The sequence below is a fragment of the Equus asinus genome, chromosome 14, assembly GCF_041296235.1.
Source record: "Equus asinus isolate D_3611 breed Donkey chromosome 14, EquAss-T2T_v2, whole genome shotgun sequence".
NCBI lineage: Eukaryota > Metazoa > Chordata > Mammalia > Perissodactyla > Equidae > Equus > Equus asinus.
The window spans coordinates 15,705,252-15,728,898 of NC_091803.1; the positions used below are offsets into that span (position 1 = coordinate 15,705,252).

Genomic DNA, 23,647 nt, shown 5'->3' on the forward strand with positions numbered 1-23,647 from the left:
TATGGACTTCTCTATGATTCATCTAGCGGGACCAGCAGCCCCGGCCAAGAGATATAGAATTTGTTAAACTGTATCTCTTTCCTGAATTGTTTCACCACGAGGAAGCCATGCTGTGTATTCAAAAGAAAATTCCAGGACTCTGTAAAAGTTAGTATTTGGGAACAGGCCTGAGAAAAATTGCTAGAGGAATTCCAAAAGCATTTTAAAGCCATTTGTTTACCAAAACACGTAATAATTCTCTAAGCATTAGCAGTTTTCTGCAGCCCCGGGTCCACACGTCCACCCTGTTTCCTAGTCAGCCTTCCCTCCCCTGCCAGAAACAGAGGGCTCTGTGCTTTTTCGAATGAGTTGCTCATGCACACACTCTTCTCGCTCTCATCTGTCATGGAGTTAGGTGTGAGTCCTGGCTCCATTTCCAGGGACAGGATTAAAAATGAACCCCTAACCCTGTGTTTCCTGAAGTCCGTTGCTTTCTGAGCTGGGGCTGGTTTTTGCCACCCAGGTCCCTGGCACTCCTGGGCAGCAGGCCCGGAGGAGACCGCCTTCTGTGGACTTCACCGTGGGTTGCTGCTACATTTCTGCCACCTGAAGAGCAAGAGTAAGGGGCGCTTCATGTGCCCTTGGCTCCCACCACACAGCCCCGCTTCCCCACACAGGATTTCCTATGAAATGTGCTAATTTTGTAATGGCACTCGTGCTTAGAACTGCAAAGTTCGGGCTGTGTGTCAATACCAAGAAGACTTCTTTTCAGACATACTCCTTGAGCTGTGCAGACTAACAAGAGTGAAAAGTCCGTGAAGCAAGGATCTTTTGGACCTTGAGGACGCAGCATCATCAGCATGATGTGTAACTCACCTTTTCTCCCCGCCCTTGCCGGGCGCATAAACTTCATCCCTGACCTCTGGGGTCTCGGGGCTGGCACCTGCTGGATAAGACCTGACTCCGCTGAGGAGGCACTTCCTCAGTGCCCTTGGAGGGCTGCCTTTGGTGGGAGGAAGTGGGTCTCTTCCCAGCAGCGTGCTCGTCTGGGCTGCTGAAGCAGAGGAGGCCCAGGCGGCCCCCGGGAAGCCTGTCTTTGCCCTGGAAGCTTTTGTTTTGTCCTAATTACCTGGTAGAGATAATCCATTAGGAAGCCTCTGAGCATCTCTAAACAGAAAACCCGATTCCAAAGGCTTAGATCCCCTAGTCGCTCACTGAGTCGCATGCATTTCTTAGACTTGGTTTCCAGCGTGTGATATAAATAATTCCATTTAGAAATTAGGAAATTATGGTCTGCATTTCATATGCCCGTGCCACTGTAGTATTTTCCAGAAAAGAAAATGCATGTAAAAATCGTAAGGTCCCTGTGGATGCCATGTATGTGGGCCACTCATTGTGCTGCTGAAGAGCAGGGCCTGCGGACGAAGGGCCTGCCTCTTGCTTCCATTTGTGCGTTTGAACGAGTGTCTGAGAAAGCATTTACCGCGGCTCTGCGTCTGCAAGTAGATTTTCCCATCGTTTATTATTAATTATTCCTCTGAGCAGCTCTGTGAAACGAGTAAATATTAGTAAACAATACATGCTGATTATTAAGCTAAGATGGAGCTATAGCTCCCTTATGCTCTTAGTTTTAGGTAAACTAGTTGCACACAAACAATGAGTAAATTTGGTGTGAGGCCTTCGGGTTGGGGGACAAAGAAAACTGAGGCCCGAGCTGGGAAGGAGTGTGTTTGCCATCTGATTCTAGGCCCTCCTGCTTCTCCTTGGCCACGTCGGTCCTCGTTTATGATCTGCCTGCTGAGTGCCAACCCCTCCTGTCTGGGCTCTGGGTGGGGCTGGCCGTGCCCCTTGGGTCTGGGTTTGAGATGAGGTTGTAAGTCTCCCCCGTGTTGTCTGAGATCTGTGACACCGTCCTCTGCTTACAAAAAGTAGCAATGTTCATCATAGAAATCTGCATGTGGCATAAAGGAGACAGTAATAAATCACCTGTGATCCTCGACGGAACGTTAGCGTGTTGCTTTAGGTCTTTCTTGTCTTTTTGTGTTCATAAATATTACATGTTTTGAAACAGGAAAGATGATGCTGTGCATACTGTTTTGTAGCAGTATTTTATGTAAATGGGAAAAAACATGAGACATGTGATGGGCCAGTGGGGCTCCTGCTAACGCTTGCTGTACTGCGTAAATAATTTTTCCTTGGAGAAACATGCATAGTTTAGCTGTGCTTTAGCAGGGGTGGTAGTTATTTTCTTTGTGGGTTGTGCACAGGCTAATGTTGGCCGTCTCTCTGGCCCTCAGTTGGCCACGTGGATGTCACTGTGTCTGGAGATCCTGTCGTTGAGGACCAGACGGGATAACTCAGTTGCTCTGTAAACCTCAAAAAGTCAACTGACTCTCTTAAACTATCACTTGATCCCCATCCTCAATTTCAAAAGAATGTTTTTGATGTTAAAAGGATACAATTTATTTAAAGACAGAGAAGTGAAAAATAAGCCATAATTCCATTCATCTGCCGTTAACACTGATGTGGTCCTTGCCATTCTTTTCCAAACACTTACATGTGTATGTTTATTCATTTTTACAAAGTTGGGCCCATTTTGTAGTTTGTGGCTTCTTTTTCCCTCTTTCTCCACATTTAAGCCCTACTCATCCTCCAGATCCGGGCTCAGGTGCCCTCTCCTCAGAGGGGCCCTCCCTGCTGTCCGGGGCCAGGTCTGCCTCGTGAACATACCGCCAGCACCATGCGCCTCCTCACAGCTCTAACCATCGTGGAGTGTTCTCCCTCGGGTGGCGATGTGACTAGTGCCTCTCACCCCTCGAGACGGGAGGTGTAGGAACTCACTGTTGCTCCTGATTGAAGGGGCACTTGTAACAGTGTCTGGGGGCATGTCATAGCCACCCAGAAAATCCTTGTGGAATAAATGGCAATCACGTGCATTATTCCATGTTTTTAGCTATCCTTTGAACAATAATTTTACTGACTACCTAATATGCCAATGTCCTGCTCTACTAAAATTTACTTGATAAGTAATCCCCTACTGTTGGAATCTACAGTTTTTCTAATTTCTCTCTCTTCTAAACACATGCTAAACATTTCTGTGCATAAATCTCTGCCTACATTTCTGATCATCCTTATGATAAATTCCTAGAAGTAGAAGCACTGACTGAAGGAGTGAATTACAGGGTGGGTGGGTGTGCTGGAAGTCGGAGTCACACTTCCTGGTTCCTTTCAGAGAGTCCCAGGGTAAAATGCCGCCTCTGGGCACGTCCCCCGTCTAGCACATGAACCCCTTTTGCAGCAGTTCCCATAAAGGGGCAGCTTGGTGATGAGTTTGGGAAGAGCACCTGTCTGTTCACGCATTCCGTCCACAGGTATTCACTGAGTGTCTCTGGCCTGAGCACCATCAGGGGTCTCCAAAGTGGAGTGGGGATGAGCACGGCCCCTCGGCAGTCTACTGGAAGTCTAGACCCGTTCACACTAGGATGTGAGCCCCACGAGGACGGGGACCACAGCTCCCTCATCACTACGCATGGTAAATGCTCACGGTTTCATCATCAATTACACGTAGAATACGTGGTTCCTCTCTTTGACAAAGCCAAAACCTATGATGCCCAGACACGTGAACAAACCACAGCAGTGTTTTCAAAGTTCTGAACTAAAACCAAAGGTTTAGACATGAGTATTTATTCAGAAAGTGACCTGGAAGACTATTTTGGGATCAGACATATTTAGAAAATTAGAGAAAGATCAAGTGCCCTCCCCCTGCCCCACCACTGAACCCCTGGCCACCAAGAGTCCTGCAGGAAGTCCCTGTGCCACCAGCAGGGGCGGTGCTGGCCCATGCTGTGAGGGCCAGCGCTTCCAAGCCTGCAGGCCGGCGGAGGCAGGGGGAGGATCCTGTGCCCGGAGGCGGCTGGCTGTCTCAGCTGCTTCGTGGACCCAGCAAGACATCAGTGGACCCAGGGCCTTGACATCCTGACAGTGGCTCCGAGACTGGAAACCTTAGAGCTGCCGTTTCTCAAACATTTGGTCTCTGAAAGTTGAGGGCTCCAGAGAGTTTTTGTGTCTTTGTGTATCTGTCAATAGTGACTGTGTTCGAGATTAAAACTGAGACTTTTTAAAGCACAAGAATCCACAGGCACGCGTGCTGTTACATCAGAATGATGACGTCATCCCATGTCACAGGGTGTCTGGAAAACGACGCTTGTGAGAGTGGAAAAGACAAATGACAAAAACAGCTTTGACCTGGTGGACCCCTGGAAGCGTCTGAGGGAGCCAGGAGTCTGAGGACCGCTGGCTTGGCAGCATTTGGGCTCTCCCGTACCGTCGAGCTGCCGCCATGTGCTACCAGCTCTTCCTCCAAACCAGGACCTCTGTGTCTGGAATCTGCCTTCTTCCCTGTTCTGGGCACCATCCTCAGCCTTCAGCACCTTGGGTCCAAGTCCAGGCATTGCCAGTCTGATAGACCTGCCACTTTTCATCATCAAACAAGTCTTCCTAAAGAAGAATGCCACTCACTCTCGCTCAGGAACCCAGGGGTCCTCCCCTCTGCCTGGCCCTCACTGCTCGCCACCAGCCCCAAGTACCCTCCTCCTCTCTCCTGCTCCCCTCTGCCTCTACAGAGCCGGGCCCTCCCCTTACGAGTTTTGTTAGGCACAGTGCTAAAGGCACATCCATCAGTATTAGAGACTTTCTGCCAAGATCCAGAACATGTTTTAAATGGAGCAAAGAAATTTAAATGGGAAGAAATTATAGCATGAGTGAGTTGATCCCTTTCAAGATAATCTTATTTAATAACCAAAAACTCACAAAGATGTGCATTTTATCCAGCTACAAAGGCAGCATGGCAGGTTATATATTGTGCTAATTACATGTTTGGGGTTTCATTCCTTCTTTAAACTAGATTTCTATTATTTCAGAAAATCAACCATTGTAGAAAAGGACTATTCATTTATTTCATTGCTGGGTGGCCCATCCACTGTAAAAATAGGTCAAGAACAGTAATCTAAATTGACTGCTGATAAATAATTAAAGCTAATGGAATTCTCTCAAATCTGTGAACTAAAATCTTTGAGAAATTGCCAGGATATACTGTCTGCTGTTGTATAGAAAGATATTTTTTATTTAACACTTCGGTTTAAATGCCATGTAAAATTACCCTTTTCTATCACAAAGACTGGAAGGAGTAAGTGTTCATCTGTAAAAGTAACCGAAAGTATGCTCCAGTGACGGCTGCATGAGTCAGCTTCAGATGATGAGATGGGAAGCGAAGCTTTCGGTATCCTGGAACAAAGAGGAACTTCGCTTCTCGCTGAACTGTTTGAAGTTGAGCTCTGCAGTCTGCATCAGACAACATGGCTTGTCTTGTTTTAAGAAACTCCATCCCTGGTCTGTGCTCCTGTGTACATAAGGGGAATCCTAATCATCTTAAATGACGTCCAGGGAAATAAGTATGAAAAACAGTTTTTCTTTTACAGATAATTACCATTGTCTTTCTGGTGCCTCCAGGACCTTATAAAAATACATAGATGTTATTTTAGAAGAGATGGCTTATCAATAAGAAAGCAGGTTGTTATGTTACAGTCAGTAGAATTAGCCTTAGATACGGTGCACTGTGTCGGTTTTTATTAATCAGGATGTCTCAGCCGCCATCAGGATGTTTTAGAATCTTTAGATATGAGAATAAAGGATCCATAGCTAGATGCTTTGAAGGTGTCTTTAGTATTTTGACTTTAAGTTGTAGAAAAACGGTCATTTTCTCATTTCTCTTTGATTGAATATCTTAGTTGAAAAAAATCACCAGTTTGCTATTTATTACTTTTTAGAAATGTTGTGGTTTTGTTAAACTGCAATAACATTGTATTACTATATTTTAACATATTTATAAATGGTGGACTCTTTCTGAAATTAAACTTATTTGCATTTTTCTTTAACAAAATACTCTATATAGAAATTTCTTGATTTAAGAGGAAATTATGCCATTCAAATTGTCCCATCTAGCATCTGTGTAATCTAGAATCTGAGTATTTGTATTTTGTATTTTTAAAGATCTTTGACGTCCTTTGTTTCAGGGTAGCCCACCTGGCTGTGTAGAGGTCGTGGATATTAGTGGCCCATCAGAATCCCATTCTTCCTTCTTCTCTAGAGCTTTGTTCCCACGTGACTAAGTGGCTCCGTGCACAGTGCAAATCATGGGACTAGATGGCGTTAGAGGCAGAACAGGGACGTAGAACAACTGACAGACGTGTCCTGTCCAGCGCGGGAGAGGGACACGAGACCCAGGAGCAGTCCAAGGAGCGAGGACCCTGGGCAGGAGGGCTTTGCTCACGGTGTCACCCAGGAGTGTCTAGAGCGGCCTTTGGTGCAGAGAGAAGATGAAGGGCAGAGAGGAGGGCGTGTGGAGGGAGACGGTCAGGTTCCCAGATACTTGGTTGGCTGGAGGGCAAGCTGAGCACACGGCAGACAGCGGCAGTGGCAGAGGGCAGGCGTGGGCCTGGCGGGGGGAAGGTTCCACCGTTGGCCTTCCATGCGGCCCGGGGGTACCAGCGACTGCTGCTTCCATCTCCCACGCCAGAGAGCGCACTATAAAGCAAGCCAGTGGGAGTGGAATCAGCTAGAATCTACTCTAATTTCTGTTTTTTTTAATGTGTATTATTCACCAACAAACAGTTATTGGTACTACAGTGTTGTTTGCGCGTGCTTTAGGACAGCTTTCCTCCGACTGTCAGCATTCGGAGGGTGCCGGTAGCATGGTGTTTGATGCTCCCCATTCCGCGATGAGGCCCATTCTAACACCAGGACTGTCCCAGCACGGGACTGTGGCCTTGGCATGGTGAGCCCTATGGCCAGGACACCGCAGAGAGGCAGGAGACCGGACCAGGTGACCCTTAGATTTCCAGGGTGGCTTGATAAAGGTGACCGTTAACTAGCTGGGAGATTGTAAGTTAGAGAGACAGTCCCTCGCTCTAATGTCATACTTTCTTTTCCTGTTCTGTCAGCTGAGACTTAGTGTGCCTCAGAGTGACACACAGTGACTTAAACACAGGGTAGGGTGAAGCGTACAGCGAACCCCATGTCCCTTCATCCGTCTGTAACAACACCAACCCATCAGCACTCTTGTTTCGTCCTTACTCTCACCCAGTACCCCTCCCCGTTAAATTATTTTGAAGCAAAAATTGTATTTCATCCATAAATATTTTAGTATGTATCTCTAAAAGACAAGAACCCTTTTAAAAAACATAGCCGCAATACCTAAAATATAGGCCACTACAGTTTAAACTAAAAACAGCTTGGGACCTGTTTTCCCCTCAGTTCATTTCGTGGTGTGCCATATTTTGATCATAATGTGTACACTTTTACGCATTTTTACCATCTTCAAAATCAGAATATTAAAATCAGTGACATCACAGTTGAATAAGCAGCGTTTTTTTTCTTAGTGTAGCATAAAATATTGGTCTATCTTACATTTGACGGGATCAAATTTAATGAAATATGCTATATTATGTAATGATTTTCTTTGAATATATACCTAAAACATTTTCAAGTCAGAAATGGCCTCTTGCTCTGAGGCCTGAGTGATGAGGGGAAACTGGGGGTCAGTAAGCCAGTGCGGAGGTCGTCGTTTAGCCTGACGGGTGTGCCACACGTAGCCTGCTTATGCATCAGCCTTTCCTGGGGGTTCGGTGCAAGCCAGTCTCATGTGTCTGCCTGGCCCCTACCAAGGGTTCAGCCCATCCCCACCCTTCACCCAAGCATGACAAGGGGAGCTGAACCAAGACCAGGGAAGAGGGCAACGCTGAGAGTTCCCCTGGCCTGGGAGGTTCTGAAACAAGCTGAAGGGGTGAAGCCACGGCTGGCAGGGCCACAGCGCTGGGTCCCAACGTTTCCTACTCGTGCACTGGGGCCAGGGGGTGTCAGCAGCCCTGGGAGAGTCTCAGAGTCGAGCCCTGCAGAGGTGACTAAGTCCAGCCCCACCTGCCCCACCTGCCCCCAGTGCTCTCGGGATGAGCGTGTTGTCCCCAAGCAAGACAGGACCCCACTCGTGGGCTGCCACCATAGAGGACGAGATGCCACTGAGAGACAGCCAGAGCATTGCAAGTGTAAGACAGGTGGCTGTTGCACAGAAACACACGTGAGTCCCTGCAGAGCAGAGGTGAAGAGGGCACTGTAAGGTTCATTAGAACGTCCCCCAAAGTCTGGATTCTAAGATGTATTGGAAGTAGAGATCATTTTACGACTTTGAAGATGCGTTTGTAATTTATAGCCTCCTTTTATTTATACCAAGTGCCTGGGCTGTTCTCCTTCATCTGCTTGGCTTCCAAACGTAAACAGCCGTGTCCTGGGTGCCACTCTTTCCTAGACGCAGAGGGCCCTTGCTGGCCACCAGCTCTGAATCCGCGGTACGCGGTTCTGGGGTGCCCGGCCCTGGCGTCGCATGCAAGTGTGGATTGGGAGAGACGTCGTGGGGTGTTGGGAGTCCCAGACCCCAAAGTGGAACAGAACCTTCCAGAGTCCACCCAGGCACCCAAAATGGGCAGAGAGCCAAAGATTCACACCACATGGGTCCAGGGACTGTGTGTCTGGGGACGGCTCCTACCTCACAGGTGCAACTGAACGCTGCATGGTAATTTTGTGGTTTTGTTTCCGTTTTGCTTTTAAATCAGAACAGTTTTCTCCAGCAATCGTCATTACATAGGAAATTCTGCAAAAAGGTTTTGCTGTTCAATTTTCTGATCTAAAAAAGTGAGTTGTGAATCAGTGGTTTGGAGAATAATGAAAATCCTTTTCACGTAGAAGCATGTCTCTATAAACATTGCTTATTATTTGCAGTGTACTCAAGGGAGAGAAGGTTGAAATGCACGGTCCTGGCTTTGCCGGCAGACATCCGATATTAATAATCTCAAGGACATCGCTTTCTACGTGTTAAGATGTTAGCTGCTTTTGCTCCATAAATGGTACAGGACCGAAGCAAGTTTAAAACACTGCTAAAAAATCTGTCCCTGAATTAGGTATGTAACCCTAAATTATGAAGTTGTTTAACTTTGCGTTAGGTCCCAAATTGTCATTCACTTGGTTTTCATTGGCCAGGACCCCACTTTCTTCAGTTTGCCACTGGAGAGAAGGGCGCACAGACGCACCTGGTAATGGGCGTGGCCGCGTCTGCAGTTTGTGGATCTGAAGTGAGCGTCCTTGCTCCTGTCTCCTTAGTTTAGTAGTAAGCCAGGTGATGTTTGCAGGTAGCGGAATTGGGTAAGGAATTTCTCAAACTGCCAAAAGTAAATCAGAGTGGGCGATTTTTAGCTGGTGGCTTGAGTACATATGTATCAGTTCCTCTGTGTATGGGTATGAATATTTAGTGCTTTCTTTCTCTTCAGCTGTCTTTGAATATATGTGCGTGTGTGAGTGCAAACACACACAGTCGGCTTTAATATCTGAAAGGTGATTTTAGCAGATCTGGCAGGAGACGTGACTTTACCCAAAGAAAAGACGTGTAAATACAGTGGGCCGGTCGTAGTGGAGATGAGCGGGCTTTGTTGGCGGTCAGCATGCGCTGTGTGGCCCCTCTGCCGTCGTGGAGAGCTGCAGTGGATGTGGAGACACTTTGTCGTCTCCTGTGCTTCTCAAAGCTGGTGTTTCCGTGAGGCTGGCACTGCGCCGGGTTGGCAGGGTTCGGGGTGGACCGGGGGCGAGCCTAGTGAGAGGTGCTGTTTTGTGGGCTGAGAGCCAGGGCGCTGGGTCTCGTCCCTGCACCTGAGGCCTCCCTCCCCAAGCTTTCCCTCCTCCACGGTGGTCTCACATGCCTTTGCCCCGCCACCTGTCGCCTTCCGTGACCCCATCCAACTTCGCCATTTCCCCTTGAGTTTGGACCCATTATAAGGCTTCAGAGTGATCCATGTGTGGCCCCTGCCCCATGTGGCTGTCAGGTGGCCCCTGCATGTCATCCCTGCACCCACAGCCGACCAAGGTGGTCGACGCCTTTACAAACCGTGCTGTGGCACAGGCCTCGGAGATCTGGGTTTGCATCCTAACTTTTCTGGCTTTGTGACCTTGGACAAAGTTCCTCCCCTTTCTGAGCCTCGGGTATCCTCAGCTGGAAAATGTAGGCATCAGCCCTTGGTGTTGGCAGGGTCCCCATGAAAGCAAACGAACCTAGTATGTCTGAGTCGCCCGCCGCAGCGCTCAGCGCCTGGTGACACTCGCTGAATGTGACCCTCGTTAACTTCTGCTAATCCCCAGACCCCGCCCACCCCCTTCCCTCTCCTCACTCTCCCTGCAGCCTCTTCCCCAGCACTCCATCACTGCAGCCTTCCCAGGCCTCTTTCCACCCCTGGCCCTGCTTGAGGTGGGCTCAGCGCTACCTGGAGCTCCTGGCGCCAAGCTAGTGTCCCCAGCCCCACGCCTGCAGCAGCTTTGGGCTGAGTGCCTTTTCCCCCTTGAAACCGCCTCCTCTGGGCCTTCTCTTCTCCAGCTTTCCCCTGCTTCTCTTGATTCCTGTCCTTTCATCTGTCCCTTGAGCGGGTGAGGGGCACCCATGACCCTCTCTTCCAGGAGAGCCCAGCTTCCTGAAGGCTCTCTTTGCCCTGAGCTGCCCATGTGGTGGCTGCCAGCCACACGAGGCTACTAGGAGGCACTCAACGTGTGGCCAGTCCAAAGTGAGACGTGCCAAAGTGTGACATGCACACCAGACTTCAAAGCCTCAATGCCCAAGAAAGGGGGTAAAACATCTTGGTAATTTTTATATTGATTCTGTGGGCAGTGATAATATCTTGGATCTATTGGGTTAAATGAAATTAGAATTAATTTCACTTGTTTCTTTTTGTTTTTTGAATGTGGCTTAGAGAGTGTTAAGTTATGCGGGTGGTTGGCAATGTATTTTTGTTGGACGGTGCTGGCTTGCGCCGTGGAGCCCATCCTTGAGGGCATGTGTCCGGGCGGGCGCTCTGACTCGCCCAGTCCTTGACGCACTGTGAGAGATGCTTTGTTGTTCGTGGACTCGCTCATGCACCCATTCTGTGTCTTTGGAGCTCCCCCTGTGTGCCAGGCCCCTTCTAGGCACAGAGGAGACGGAGACAAATGCTCTTCCAAATGCAGCCCCAGATCACAGTCCCTCTCTCGGCAGCAATTCCACGTTGATGGCTCAAATCAGTCTTTCTGCTGACCAGTCCGGAGGCCACAGAGGGTGCCTTGTGCACCAGGCCAGGGGCCACACCTGCGCCCTTCCCGCTCTGCAGTGTGGGGAGTGGGCCACTGTGGGTGGGATGGGCCCCTCCAGGAAAAGGATCGTCAGGCCTGGTGTGGAATGTGACCAGCTTCCACAGTCCGACCTTCTCGAGTTTTAAAACCTCTCATGTCTGGGTTTCCTCAGCAAAATATCGCCCAACCTGCATTGGATGCTGAAGATGGGGGGCAACTGAAACCCACTCCTTGCTCTCGGGCAGCCCCAGTCTGGAAGGAGGAGGATGGGCTCCCAACTCTGGTCCAGCCGCGTTATAGACTCTGGGTAAGGGGTGAGGGGAAGCATGTCCCAGGGTGCAGGGGCCTGGCTGCGTCCACTTCTGCAGTGTCCAGATCCAGGCATGCTGGAACCTGTGGGGTCCCCTCTCCAGAGCCCAGGGGCCACCAGGTGCTACTTGCTGTCACATATAGCAAGGCAGGCCGAAGCCCACCCCTGTGCCTCCCGACTACCTGCGGGTGGGGCAGGGGCTCAGCCATAGCGCCCTGAAAAGTGAAGGGCCTCCCGGATGCCCAGGCCTGGGAGGGGCCACAGCTCCCACTGACAGTGGAAGACAGGTGTCCCATTGAGGTTATCATCCTTGCATTGTTCACATTGAGATGGGTTTGTGGCGTTTTGAGAGGAAGATTCACCACACGTCTGTGCGAGCTGGGGATGTGTGGCTGCTGTGTCAGCTCCAGCTGACTTCATGGTAGTTTGTCAGTCCTTCTTTACCCAGTTGATACGAACCCTAGCCCCCCGCTCATTGGCGACAACACTGGGGAATATGGTGACACTTCATGAGCGAGTTGCCTTCATCCAGGGCAGCCTTTTCGGAAAACAAACAGCAAACAGATTCCATCCATCACCCTGTGTTTGCAGTTTGTGATCATCCGCCTGTTGTCCTTTCCCGGGGTGGGGGGGGGGGAGACGGGAGGAAGGGGACCGGGCCACCCCACAGAGTCCCGAGGGCTCTTGCTGCCCTCCTCCTCCCCTCCGCAGAGTCCACCCTGCACACAGGGAGCTGCTCATGTTCAGACTTCCCAGCTCATTACCTCTGGTTGCCAAGGTGCTGACCCAGAAGCCTGGCTTATTCCTCGTGATTAAAACGTGAGCTTTACTGTTGACCCTGCCCGGGAGCAAACAGTAATCTTTCTGCCGTCAGTTTTCGCCCTTTTCCTCCGCCTCTCCCCGACTTGCCCTTCGGTGTGGGCTAAGTGAGGCGGCATGTTGTTTTCCCATTGCTGCCGTATCAAACCACCATGGACTTGTGCCTTAAAGCAACAGAAATTTATCCTCTGAGAGTGCCAGAGCTCAGAAGTCCAAAATGGGTTTTATGGCTGAAATAAGGTGTCGGCAGAGCTGTGTTCCTTCTAGAAGCTCCAGGGGAGAATCATTATCTTGCCTTTTCCAGCTTCTCGGGGCTGCCTGCATCCCTTCGCTTGTGGCCCTGCATCATTCTGAGCTCTGCTTCCATCATCACATCCTCTCTGACTCTCACCCTCCTGCCTCCCTCCTCGGAGGACCATTGTGATCACATTGGGCCCGCCGTATAATCCAGGATAATCACCCCAACTCAAGATCCCTAACTTAACCACATCAACCAAGTCCCTTTCACCACGTAACCTAATAGGTCACAGGTTCCAGGCACCAGGACCTGGATCTCTGGGGGCCATTATGGTCCCTACCACAGAAAGCCTTATTTATTTAAAAAGAGCCTAGTAAAAAGAGTTTGATTATCTTTTGTCATTGAACTTGGTGTAAAAATATAGAAGATTATCCAACAGAGGAACAAAAGTATTAACTTCTCCAAGGAAATAATGGGAATCACCCTTAGGAATGCAACCTATAGGAAAATGTGTAATTAAAAAGGGAGTTATAATGCTCCTTGATCAAATGCTTTTACAGGGTTGCAATACAAATTCACGTGGGCTAGTTGTGTTTGGGACAGAGCTATGGGACGGCCGTGTCCGGTAGGTCACTCTGCACCGACGGAGACGCTCTGCTTCTCTGTTGTCCAGGGGGTCACCACCAGCCTCATGTGGCTGCTGAGCACTTGAAGTGTGGCTTGTACAACTGAGGAACTGAATTTTAAAATGTAATTAAGTTACATTTAAATATAAATTGTTGCATTTAAATATAAATAACACAGGCTGGAACAAGGGATCCTAAACTGGATTCTGCGCGCAGGTTTTAGGAAGGCTGCAGTGAAATAATTGGCAGAGTTTTGTCCCTGAGGGACAGGTCAGTAGCTTTCCTCAGATTCTCAGAAGACTGCGTGACCCAGAAAGGTTTGGGGCCCTCGTCCAGAGGAAAGCCACAAAGAACACTGGGTCGCACAAAATACCCAGAGCCATTCTTCTTGACGCCGCGGGAGCAAGACTGCAGCGCTGGCTCCCTGTGGATGAAGGAGCTGCTGAGCGAGCAAGCTGGCTTCAGAGCGTAGGATGGCAGCCCTTTGATATAGGTGCTTGGCCAGAGGAACACAGAAGGCTGGCAGTCAGTCAGTTACCAAAAGAGCTGGCCCACGCGTGCCCGTGTGCACGCGCAGCTGACTAGGGCGGCTCACCTGGGGGGACCGAGCAGGCCCCAGGCCAGGGCTGCTTAGAGCATCACAGCATCGCAGAGTGGGGAGTCTGAGGGGTCATGGTCATCCCCCGACCCCACCACTTCTGAGTTCTCTCTTATCCACCCTCGTGTGATGCGGGAACATCCCATGAGAGAATGCTGCCTTCTGTGGCCCCAGATCCATTTAGGGTGGCTTTAACTTTGCTAGAAAGCTTTTCCTTAAACGATAACAGCAATGTTGTTACTCAGAATAATAGTGGTTAATATTGTTGAGCACTTCCTGTGTGCTACTCCTCACAGTTTCATTCCTTCTCCTATGAGGAAGACATAATTATCCTCAGGCACGTTGGAGATGGAGACCTGAGCTCAGAAGGTGACATGGCATCCGTGTCCTCACAGTTTGCGAGTGGCTGAGCCAGAATTCGGACTCAGGGCTGTCCAGCTCTGCCCACTGCCTTCGTATCTGAACCTCTCCCCGGGCCCCTGCTGCTCCGGTTCCGACCCAGGAGCTCTGGAGAGGAGCGCAGACTGGTTTGCTCAGTAGCACTCGCGTATCTCACGGCAGCTCTTCTCGGCGGTTTAGAGGTGGAGGAGCAGACAGGTGTCCTGAGAAGTGGCTTCGTGGCCCTCTCCCGGTTCACCCAGAAAAAGCCCACCCACTTCCCTGCTCCCGCGAACTGCTGGACGGCCTCAGCATATGTCCTGCCTCTTCCGTTCTGCCCGGAGCACCAGGCCTCTTTTCCTGAAATGATGTTTTATCCTCTTCCCACGTTGTTGTTCGTTCGTGCGTGTCCGTCTTTAGCACAAGTCAGGTTCAGCTGGGCGTGCGCGGCTGCCTTGGAACTTTCCGAAAGGTCAGTGCCCAGACTCGCTGACTCTGATCTGCCACGTAGACCCTGCTCGGTGAACGCCTTCCGTGCCCCATCTCTCAGGCAAGAAGTCGTCGTACTCGAGTCCGCTCAGAATATTTGAAGCACTTCCTCAGTTACTTCATTGTTTCCCTTGAACTAGAACTGACCTGTGCTATTGTGGGAGTTTGGGGTGGACCCAGTGTTGGGTTGATACCGTGTATATTCCATGCGTACACTGCAGTGTGGTTGTGCAGTAGCGTCACCTAGCTCCTTTATCATGTCACCTAAGTATCATTTCTTTTTTGTGTTGAGAACAGTGAAGATTTAATCTCCTAGCAACTTTGAATCTTATAATAAGGATTGTTGACTATAATCTCTATGTTGTGCATTAGTCGTTTGCTTCATTTTAAATAAAATAGTCTTGAGATCATATGGACTTACCTCTGGGATGTCCCGTTGTTATAAAATGGGTACTGGTGACTTGGGGTAAAATTTCCAGTGACTATCCGACATGGATTCAAAATAGGTGTATCTCCCATTAACAGTGCTCGAAAGTGACAGCTGAAATGCGGGATGGTGGCCCAAATACATTTCAGATGCAAACAAGTCAGACCCATATTATAATGTGCTGTTTTCTAAGCAAATTGTCTGAGACTAATAATTCAAGAGGAGGTGTATGTAGAAATAAAATCTGGGACCGGCTCCATGGCCAAGCGGTTAAGTTCACGTGCCCGGGGTTTGCCAGTTCAGATCCTGGGCACAGACCTACACACTGCTCATCAAGCCGTGCCGTGGCAGTGTCCTACATAGAAGAACTAGAATGACGTACAGTTAGGATATACAACTATGTACTGGGGCTTCAGGGAGAAAAGAAAAACGAAGATTGGCAACAGATGTTAGCTCAGGGCCAATCTTCCTTGCCCAAAAAAAAAAAAAAGCCAGAATACCTTTAAAAAAAAAAAAGATAGTAGTATTGGTAAGTGAGTTCATTTAAACTATGGGGCACCAGTTAGCGTAATGTATGTCCTATGAATGAAGGAATGGGATGGGAGAGGTACCGGGATTGCTTTACATAACAATAACCATCACTGAAGTCAAAGCTGTTTTCAGGAGGCCTTAACGAATGTTTCCTTTCTCTTTCCTTCTGCAATGGCTGTTTCCTGACCCGCGGCTCTCACTCCAGGATTTGCGCAAGCAGGTAGCGCCACTGCTGAAGAGCTTCCAAGGGGAGGTAAGCCTTTATATTTATTTCGTATCCTGAGCCACCCTGCATAATAGTTCATTGCGCCTCCTTTTTATTCTCCTTAAATAAATGCCGCTGACAGAAGGTGCTTACCCAGGTGGAGCCTCCCCAGCTGCATCGGCCCGACGTCACGCAGATTCTGTGCTTCTCAGTGTGATGGTTCCACTGGGTCTTCTTCACTGGAGCCCAGCTAGAAGGCGAGGCCGTGTCCAGAATGTCAGACAGTGTGGTGGATTGAGGCGCGAAGGGGCCGGTGTGGTCGCCCTCCTCATGGTGGACCAGGCCTGTTCAGACCGCAGCCTGTAGGAGTTCACCGACCTCATCAAGCTCCCCGTCCCCCAGCTGGTCTGGGGCCACCGCCACCATCAGGCCCCCCGGGTGGAGGGGAGGGAGTGGAGCAGTCTGGTGCTTTCCCGCATGGCTGCTGGGGCAAGAGGAGTTTCACTCGATGAGGCTTAAGACACAGAGCACAGGGAGCTGCCACGCCGAGTAAGTCGGAGCTCTATCTAAGGAAAGGTTTTCTCGTGGGTCCTTCCCAAGGAGGCCTAGGCAGGACGGCAGGCGGCGGCCGCCTGTCTGCGACGTGTGCCCTGGCTGCTGGTGGTGGGAGTGGTGTCACGGAGCGGACAGGCAGCCGAGGCGGGTGACGCTCCAGCTCCTCCTCAGCCCTCTGCGCAGCGACTCGGTGAACTGCAGAAACGCGCAAAGTTTGTTCCTGCTGGGAGTTCTTGGCTCTCGGTCTGAGCTGCTCCTGTTGGAAAGATGAAGTAGTAAGAATGCTCAGAAGAGGGAGCGAGCCTTTGAAAGGTCTGTGAAGAACCCATATTGGTGGCATCTTAGGAATTGTTATGTTCTTGCAGCTACGCGATTCACAGCACGGGGAAGGGGCGGGGTTCCGGGAAGGGAGGTGGCGAGTTCCAGAGCGACGGGAGGCGGCGGGCAGAGGGGCTGCAGGGGCTGGAGTCTGGGCCCAGGGCTGCAGAGGAAGAGGCCGGGGGGCTGCCGTTTGGCACATTCTTCAGCGCACAGGGACAGCAGAGGACGAGGGAAGGAACGAGGTTGGTCCGGGAGACTGCAGCGGGGGCGAGCGGAGGGGCTGGGACGGTGAGGGACCACTGTGATGGCCGAAGCTGGTAGAACGGGCAGCCGGGCCCTGCCCAGGACGCCCCCGTGCGTAGCTCCGTAAGGCACAGGGGTTGTCGAGGCTGCGTCTGGGAAGGGCTCGATTGCCCTTTCCTCGGAGTTACACCTCCAGGCCCTCATTCTGAGAGTCAGACTGTCACCTTACCCCGCCCCACACTCTGTCTGACCCCTTCTGCCACCTGCTCAGCAGATCTTGTGAGGCCCACCGGCTTTGTATTTCCCTAGCGAAACCACTCAGTGTGCTTTTTTGTTTGCTTGTTTCTCCTCCTTTTTGAAGAATTTCAGATCTGCATACAGTAGACAGAGCCATATGCTGAGCACCTGAGCCCCTTTACCAGACTCACCACTTGGTCACATTTTCCCACGTTTGCCTGCTCCACCCCCCACCCCTTTGCTAAACATTGGAAAGTAAGTTGCTGCGTGCCCTAAACACGTGCGTCCATCTCCTGAAATCGAGGGCGTTCCCGACATTTCCACAGGAACCCCGAGAATTACACCTGGGAAGGTGACACTAACCCATGGTATCTGATATTGAGTCCAAAATCACATTCCCCCAGTGATCCCCAAAACGTCTGTTGTAGCCGCCCCACCCCATCAGGGTCCCATCAGGGTCGTGCATTGCATTTAGGGGGAGATATGTGTATATATATATATTTTTTCTCTTAATAAAGAACACTCTCTCCATCCCCTCTCACTTTTGTTATTGTTTTTTATTACGTTGAGTTTTGTGGATTTTATTAAGAATCTAAGCCAGTTATCTTATAGATTATCCCACATTCTGGATGGGATACTGGCTTTAGTTCTGGATATATTAAATTTGAAATGCCTGAGAGACATCTAGACTCCCCATTTGCCCAGTTTTTTAAAGGCTATTTGAAAAGTAAATATTTTTATAGCACCATTAATTAATGTTTGCCAAGTCTCTGCTAATTGCTATATTTACATTAAATAACTTGTGCTTTCTAGTAAGCTGATTAAGTAAAAGAGACGAAACCCTCCTTGTTTGTGACTTTGCACTTTCCTGGCAGAGGGTGACCGAAGCCAGATGCCTCACAGGCAGGGGCAGTTTCCGGTGAGGAGGCCGGAACACAGCAGGTCTCGGTGCGTAGATGGGGCAGGACCCAGTCAGCCGACTTTTCTAGAAAGCCTCCTTCTGTATCAGAGGCTTCTTCTTGGATCTTCAATAGTCTCTGCAGAGTGTGATTTTATTTTTGGGGTCTGTTATTTGAGCTCGTCCCAAGGTGCTTGAGTTTCTCTTAGAAACATGTACGGTGTTAGTGAAAACATGTTCCTTGCCCCAGAATTTGTATAGATGACTTCCCTATTTGAGCTCCCCAAAAGGAAAAACAAAACAAAATAAAATGAAGTTTTCAGACAGCAAGAAATTCTCAGAGTTTCTGCAGGAACGTGTCTTTGTGGTGTGGTACATATAATGCCATGGGATGCGTTGACCTGCCCAGGGTACCGCTTACCCCCCACAGTGTTTTCTTGTGGTTCAGTGTCACTCCAGACATCTTCCTTCCTGTAGTTTGTGAGACCCGCACGATTCAGTGACAGCTTACCTTTCTAGACTCCTCTCACTACTTACCCCATCACTGGACACACAGCCATTCTGGATTTGTCAGGCCCTTGCGTGTTGGGCGTCCTCGCTGGCCTCCAAGCCTTCACACGGGCTGACCTCCTTCCTGAACTGCTCCTTCTTCCTTCCGCTTTACCTGGCTCACTGCAGCCTGGGTGTCACTTCCTCAAGGAAGGTCTTCCCTGAGCCCCAAGGGATAGGCCAGGTCCCCTCTACTATGTGCTTCCGTTGCACCCTGTGCTACTGGTGACAGCATTTGTCATTGTGCCTGAGAGCCACCTGTCACTTTGTCTCTGTTCCCCATTAGTCTGTAAGTGTGTGAAGGCAGCCGCTGTGTCTTGTCTGTTGGCCATCATATTCCCAGCACCCGACACAGCAACTGGAGCTAAAAAGTATTTGGGCTCTCAGAAATGGTTACTGAATAAACGGTTGAACAGTGGGGTTCCTCTGGAGGCAGCTTTTAAAATATTTTTGCCTCTGTCCTTTCTTGGGTTGTTAATAAGGTGAAAGGGACCCCGGAAGAGAGGTTCAGGAAATACCTTTAGAAGAAACTAGTAAATAACTGTTAGTTGCTATACCTAAGCTGGTGTGTTCCACTAGCCCAGACGGCTGATTGGTACAGGAAGGAGGAATAACCGAAATGGTCAATCCAATGTAAGGCTTATTTTAGTCCAGTAATTAAGACAATCCCTTCAGGGAAGTGACAGTCGTCCTCTCTAGGAAAATGCTAAGTCTTTCAAATGTCTCCCCCCTCTCATTGTTTCTCTCCCTGAGAAGGGTCCTGGTCTAGAAGGTCGAGGGGCTAGAAAATTGGCTTAGGCTCTACCCTTCTTGGCTATAGGCAAGCTGGTGCTTAAACCAAGTGTCCTTAAGGAGAAAAATCCTCTTAAGAAGTAATTTAGGTGCTTATATTAGAGGGAAAATAAAAGACTGAAAATCCATGAGCTAAGCGTCCAGCTTAAAAAGTTCTAAAAGTACAGTAGAATAAGCTCAAAGAAAATAGAGAGGGGGAAATAATACATATAATTAATAATAATGATGAAAAATATAAGAATGAAAAAGAAAACAAAGACCCAAGAGAGAAATAGCTCAAAAGTTGGTTCTTTGAAAAGACTACTACAATAGACAAACAACCTTCCTAATAAAGAAAAAAAAAAGGTTAGGAATGGAAATGGGGATAACTTTGTAGCTGCAGCGAAAATTAAAAAGATAATAAGAGAATATTGCAATCATTTTTATGCCAATAAATTTTAAAGCCTAGACAAAACAGACACATTTCTAGATTTCTATAATGAACCTAAGCTGAGTAGAGAAGAGTGGAAACCATGACTAGCCTTCTAACTATTGCAGAACTATTCCCACACGTTCTAAACAGTTTTGTGAGAGACTTATCCATCATCCATGAAACAGTTCTAATCTTTTGCAGACTCCTTCAAAAAATAGAAAAAGAGAGAACGCTTCCTAACTCATTTATGAGGCAAGTATGACCTCAATACCAAAACCAGACTAGAACAGTACAAGAAAGGAAAGTTAAAATTGTCTTATTTATGAATACATATGCAGAAGTCCTTTAAAAAGTATTAGCAAATTGAATCCATCACGATTCGTGTATCCCAAGAATGCTATTTGCTTTAACATTAGAAAACTTATTAATGCAAATTAATATGATTAACAGATTAAAGAGGGAAAAACTATCTCAACAGTTATAGGAAAAGAATTTGATAAAATTCAGCATTCATTCATGATAAAAACTACCAGCGAATTAGGAATAGAGGGGAACTTCTTTAATCTGGGAAAAGGTATTTATCCAAAACCTACATCGATCATCATACTTGATGACGTTAAAAACATTCTCTTTAAAATCAGGAAGGAGAGAGAAGGCCTGCTGTCGCTGCTTTTCTTTAACATTGTACTGGAAGTCTTAGCCAGCAGCGAAGAGGAGAAAGAGAAATAAAGTATAAGTCTTATAACAGAAGAAATGAAACTGTCATTTTTCAAGTGAGCCTCAATTATGTAACAAGGTTGCTAGATACAGAATCAATATATGAAAGTAATTACATAGCTCTACGCCAGCAGCACAGTGGAAAAGGTTACCACTGAGATAGCAGCGAACAATAAAGGGTACCTAGAAGTAAATATAACAATGGGTAGGAACTCTTTCTGGAGAAAAGTATAACGTTTATATTGAAGGATATTAAGGAAGGTTTAAATGGAAAGAGAGAAAGTATTCAAGGATAGAAATTCCCACGATTAATAAAGATGCCAATTTCCCTCAAATTGATTATAGAGTGAATAATTGTAGTTCCAGTGAAAATTGCAACAGGATTTTTTATGAATCTCGAAAAGCTGATTCCAGAATTTATATGCAAGAGCTAGTGTGGATAAAGGTGAACATAAGAGTAAATAAGAAGAAGATGAAGGATTTGCCCCACCAGATTATCAAAGCTACGGTAATTGGCACAGGGATGGATCCAAACACCAATGGAACAGAATAAAGAAATGAGGACCTGGCCTGTGCATGTATAGAAGCCAAATGTACTGCGCGGATAGCGCTGCAGGTCAGTGGGGAAAGGGTGGACTTTTCAGTAAATGGTCCTCTGACAATTGGTTGTCCTTATGGAATTAAATGAAATTGGATCCCTACCTCACACCATATGTGAACTTAAAGAACAGGTGAAGACTTACGGCAAAACTTTAAACCCTTTAGAAGAAAATATAGATTGTGACGAGTTTGGGTTGGGTAGGATCTCTTAAACAGGAAACCGTAAAGGAAGAAATTGTTATGTTCGACTACCTTAAAATTTAAAAGTACAACCTTGTGTGGGTTTTTTTTTTCATGGAAGGACATCCTAGAGAAAGTGAAGAGATCAGCCCAGGGCACTGCTAGCTCAGTTCTCCCTTTCTTGTGAACCAGAAAAAGGCTCCACCTTAATTCTCAAGACATTTTACATTCTCTCTTGGCAACTTGTCGTAAAGATTCAAACCTGTCTGAATCTTTCTCATAAATAACAAACATCAAATGCCTCTGAGGTGAATGGTGCCCCTAGGGCCGCACTGTGAACAGATCATAGGTGTGGTATCCCTGGCCGCAAGTCACAAACCAGGAGGAAATAGTTGCCACACACGTAATTGACAAAGGATTAGTTTTCAGAAAGTATAAACAGCTTTTACCTGCTAATAAGAAAAAGACAAATATCCTCGTAGGAAAATGGGCAAGAGCCATGAATGGCATTCTCAGAAGAGAAAGTCAGAATGGTCAATAAATGTATGAAAAGATGCTCAACCTTATAATCAGGGAAACGCAAATTTAAATAATTTAAATGCAACTTATTCATATCTACCAAGTTGGCCAAAATTCAGAAATCAAGATAGGAGTGTAAATTGGTGTAACCTATTCACAAACCAGTCTGGCCTCAGACACTAAAGCTGAGGAAGCGCACGCCTTGGCACAGCACTTCCACTCCTGTGTGCCATAAATAAACTCACCCGTGGGCCACGGGAAACAAGTTCAGGAGTGTGCGAAAAGAGTGAACAGGTGGAAACAGCCCAGCTGGCATCAGCAGGAGGAGGAGTAAGTGAAGAGTGGCATATCCATACGAGGGGGAGAAGGAACAGGATGCAGAGATGAGCAACACCAAGCTGATGTCGCTCAGGGGTACGGATGTCATAAAACCATAAAGCAAAGGGTAAGGAGGAAATTCAGCGGAGAGCTTGTCATAGCCAGGTGCAGAGGAGCTTTCAGAGGTCGTGGGAAGGTTCTTACCCATGGGTTCATTTTGTTGTTTATACTTTATATATTCTTTTGTAAGTGTGAACTGTTTCTTTCGAAAAGAAGTAATCATGCTTACAAGGCTGTCGCTACATAATCCTATTTTTGCGTGTCAGAAGCTGAAGATTATCTTTTTCCTTCTCTTTGCATTTCATCTATGATAAATTTTAATCTCCAGATGAATGGAGGCCTCCGCTGAGGCCGTGCACTCGAGAAGGCTGAGGGGGATGCGCATCTGTAATCATGTTCAACATGGTGTTTGTGGGGCCCTTAACTAGTCCGAGCGGGTGCCAGGTGCTTCTCAAGCATGTGCTGCCCCGTCTTCACGACACCGGCAGGGTGCTGCTGCCTTGACCTTCCTGTCACAGGGCCCCCAGAGCTGTATCCGTCTTCCCCACTGGCTTTCACTGGGGGAGGAGGTGCCCCATCCTCACACACCAGTCCCTCCATGTGGGCTTGGGGGCCCACCTCCTCTGGCTTTCTTAGGAGCCACAGTTGGCAGTCATCCCGTCTCCTGGATCTTCAGTCTCTGCCACTTCCAGGATTGTTCCCGTCAGCATTCCTCCAAGCGCCAGAAGGTTCCATCCTGAGACAGCACATGCGCCTCATCTGTCCCCCAGCCCTCTTGGCCAAGCTTCTCCGAAGCGCCATCTCCATCCTGTGTGTGTACCGTTGTTCTCCAACCCCCCAGCCTGGCGCCTGCCCCACTGTCCTTTGACTGTCTCCGTCCTCAGCTCTCTCACCTCATCAATGTTCAACCAACCGGACAACTCCTCTCTGGGTGTATTCTCTTCTGTCGACGTCCAGTGATGTGGTGCCCTCTGGTTTTTCCCTGTTGGTCTCCTTGGGCAGCTCCTTCTTTTCATTCAGCCCTCTGAATGATGGCGTTATTTGCCGTGTAATCTCTCAGTTTCTATATGCCGAATCCTCTGATTTCTCTCTCTTGGGTTCCAGGCTCACAGGAGACAGCCTGTTTGCTGTTGCCTCTCAGGTATGAAACAGGAAAGGACTCTTAAGGCACAGCCACCTCCCCTTCTCCAGCTTCCACGCCTGCTGAGCTTTCCTCTCCATGCTTTCCCCTCTCAGAACAGCTCCCCAGGCCCCCAGCCGCCTCAGCTGGAAGTTAGGATCTGGGACAGCCTCTTCTCTCCCGTGGGCTCCCATTCCTCCATCCGACCTCCACAGCTTACTCAGATCTGCCCGATTCTCTCCATCCCTGCCACCCGCACCCTGTCCACAGCCATTGTGTGTCGCTGAGACTGTCTCAGTGGTTCCCTCGCTGGTCTCTGTTCCAGCTTGTCTC

At 48.5% G+C, this 23,647-nt stretch overlaps 1 protein-coding gene across 7 annotated transcripts in view; it reads left to right on the forward strand.

Annotated features, from left to right (window-relative positions):
- The window catches only part of CUX1 (cut like homeobox 1), a 359,761-nt gene that overhangs the window by 148,638 nt on the left and 187,476 nt on the right, over positions 1-23,647 (forward strand). For all 7 annotated transcript variants that reach the window (XM_044746858.2, XM_044746859.2, XM_044746857.2 and 4 more), the window contains exon 3: positions 15,794-15,841. In XM_044746858.2, the coding sequence (XP_044602793.1) occupies positions 15,794-15,841 (48 nt within the window). The remainder of the gene's footprint in view (positions 1-15,793; positions 15,842-23,647) is intronic.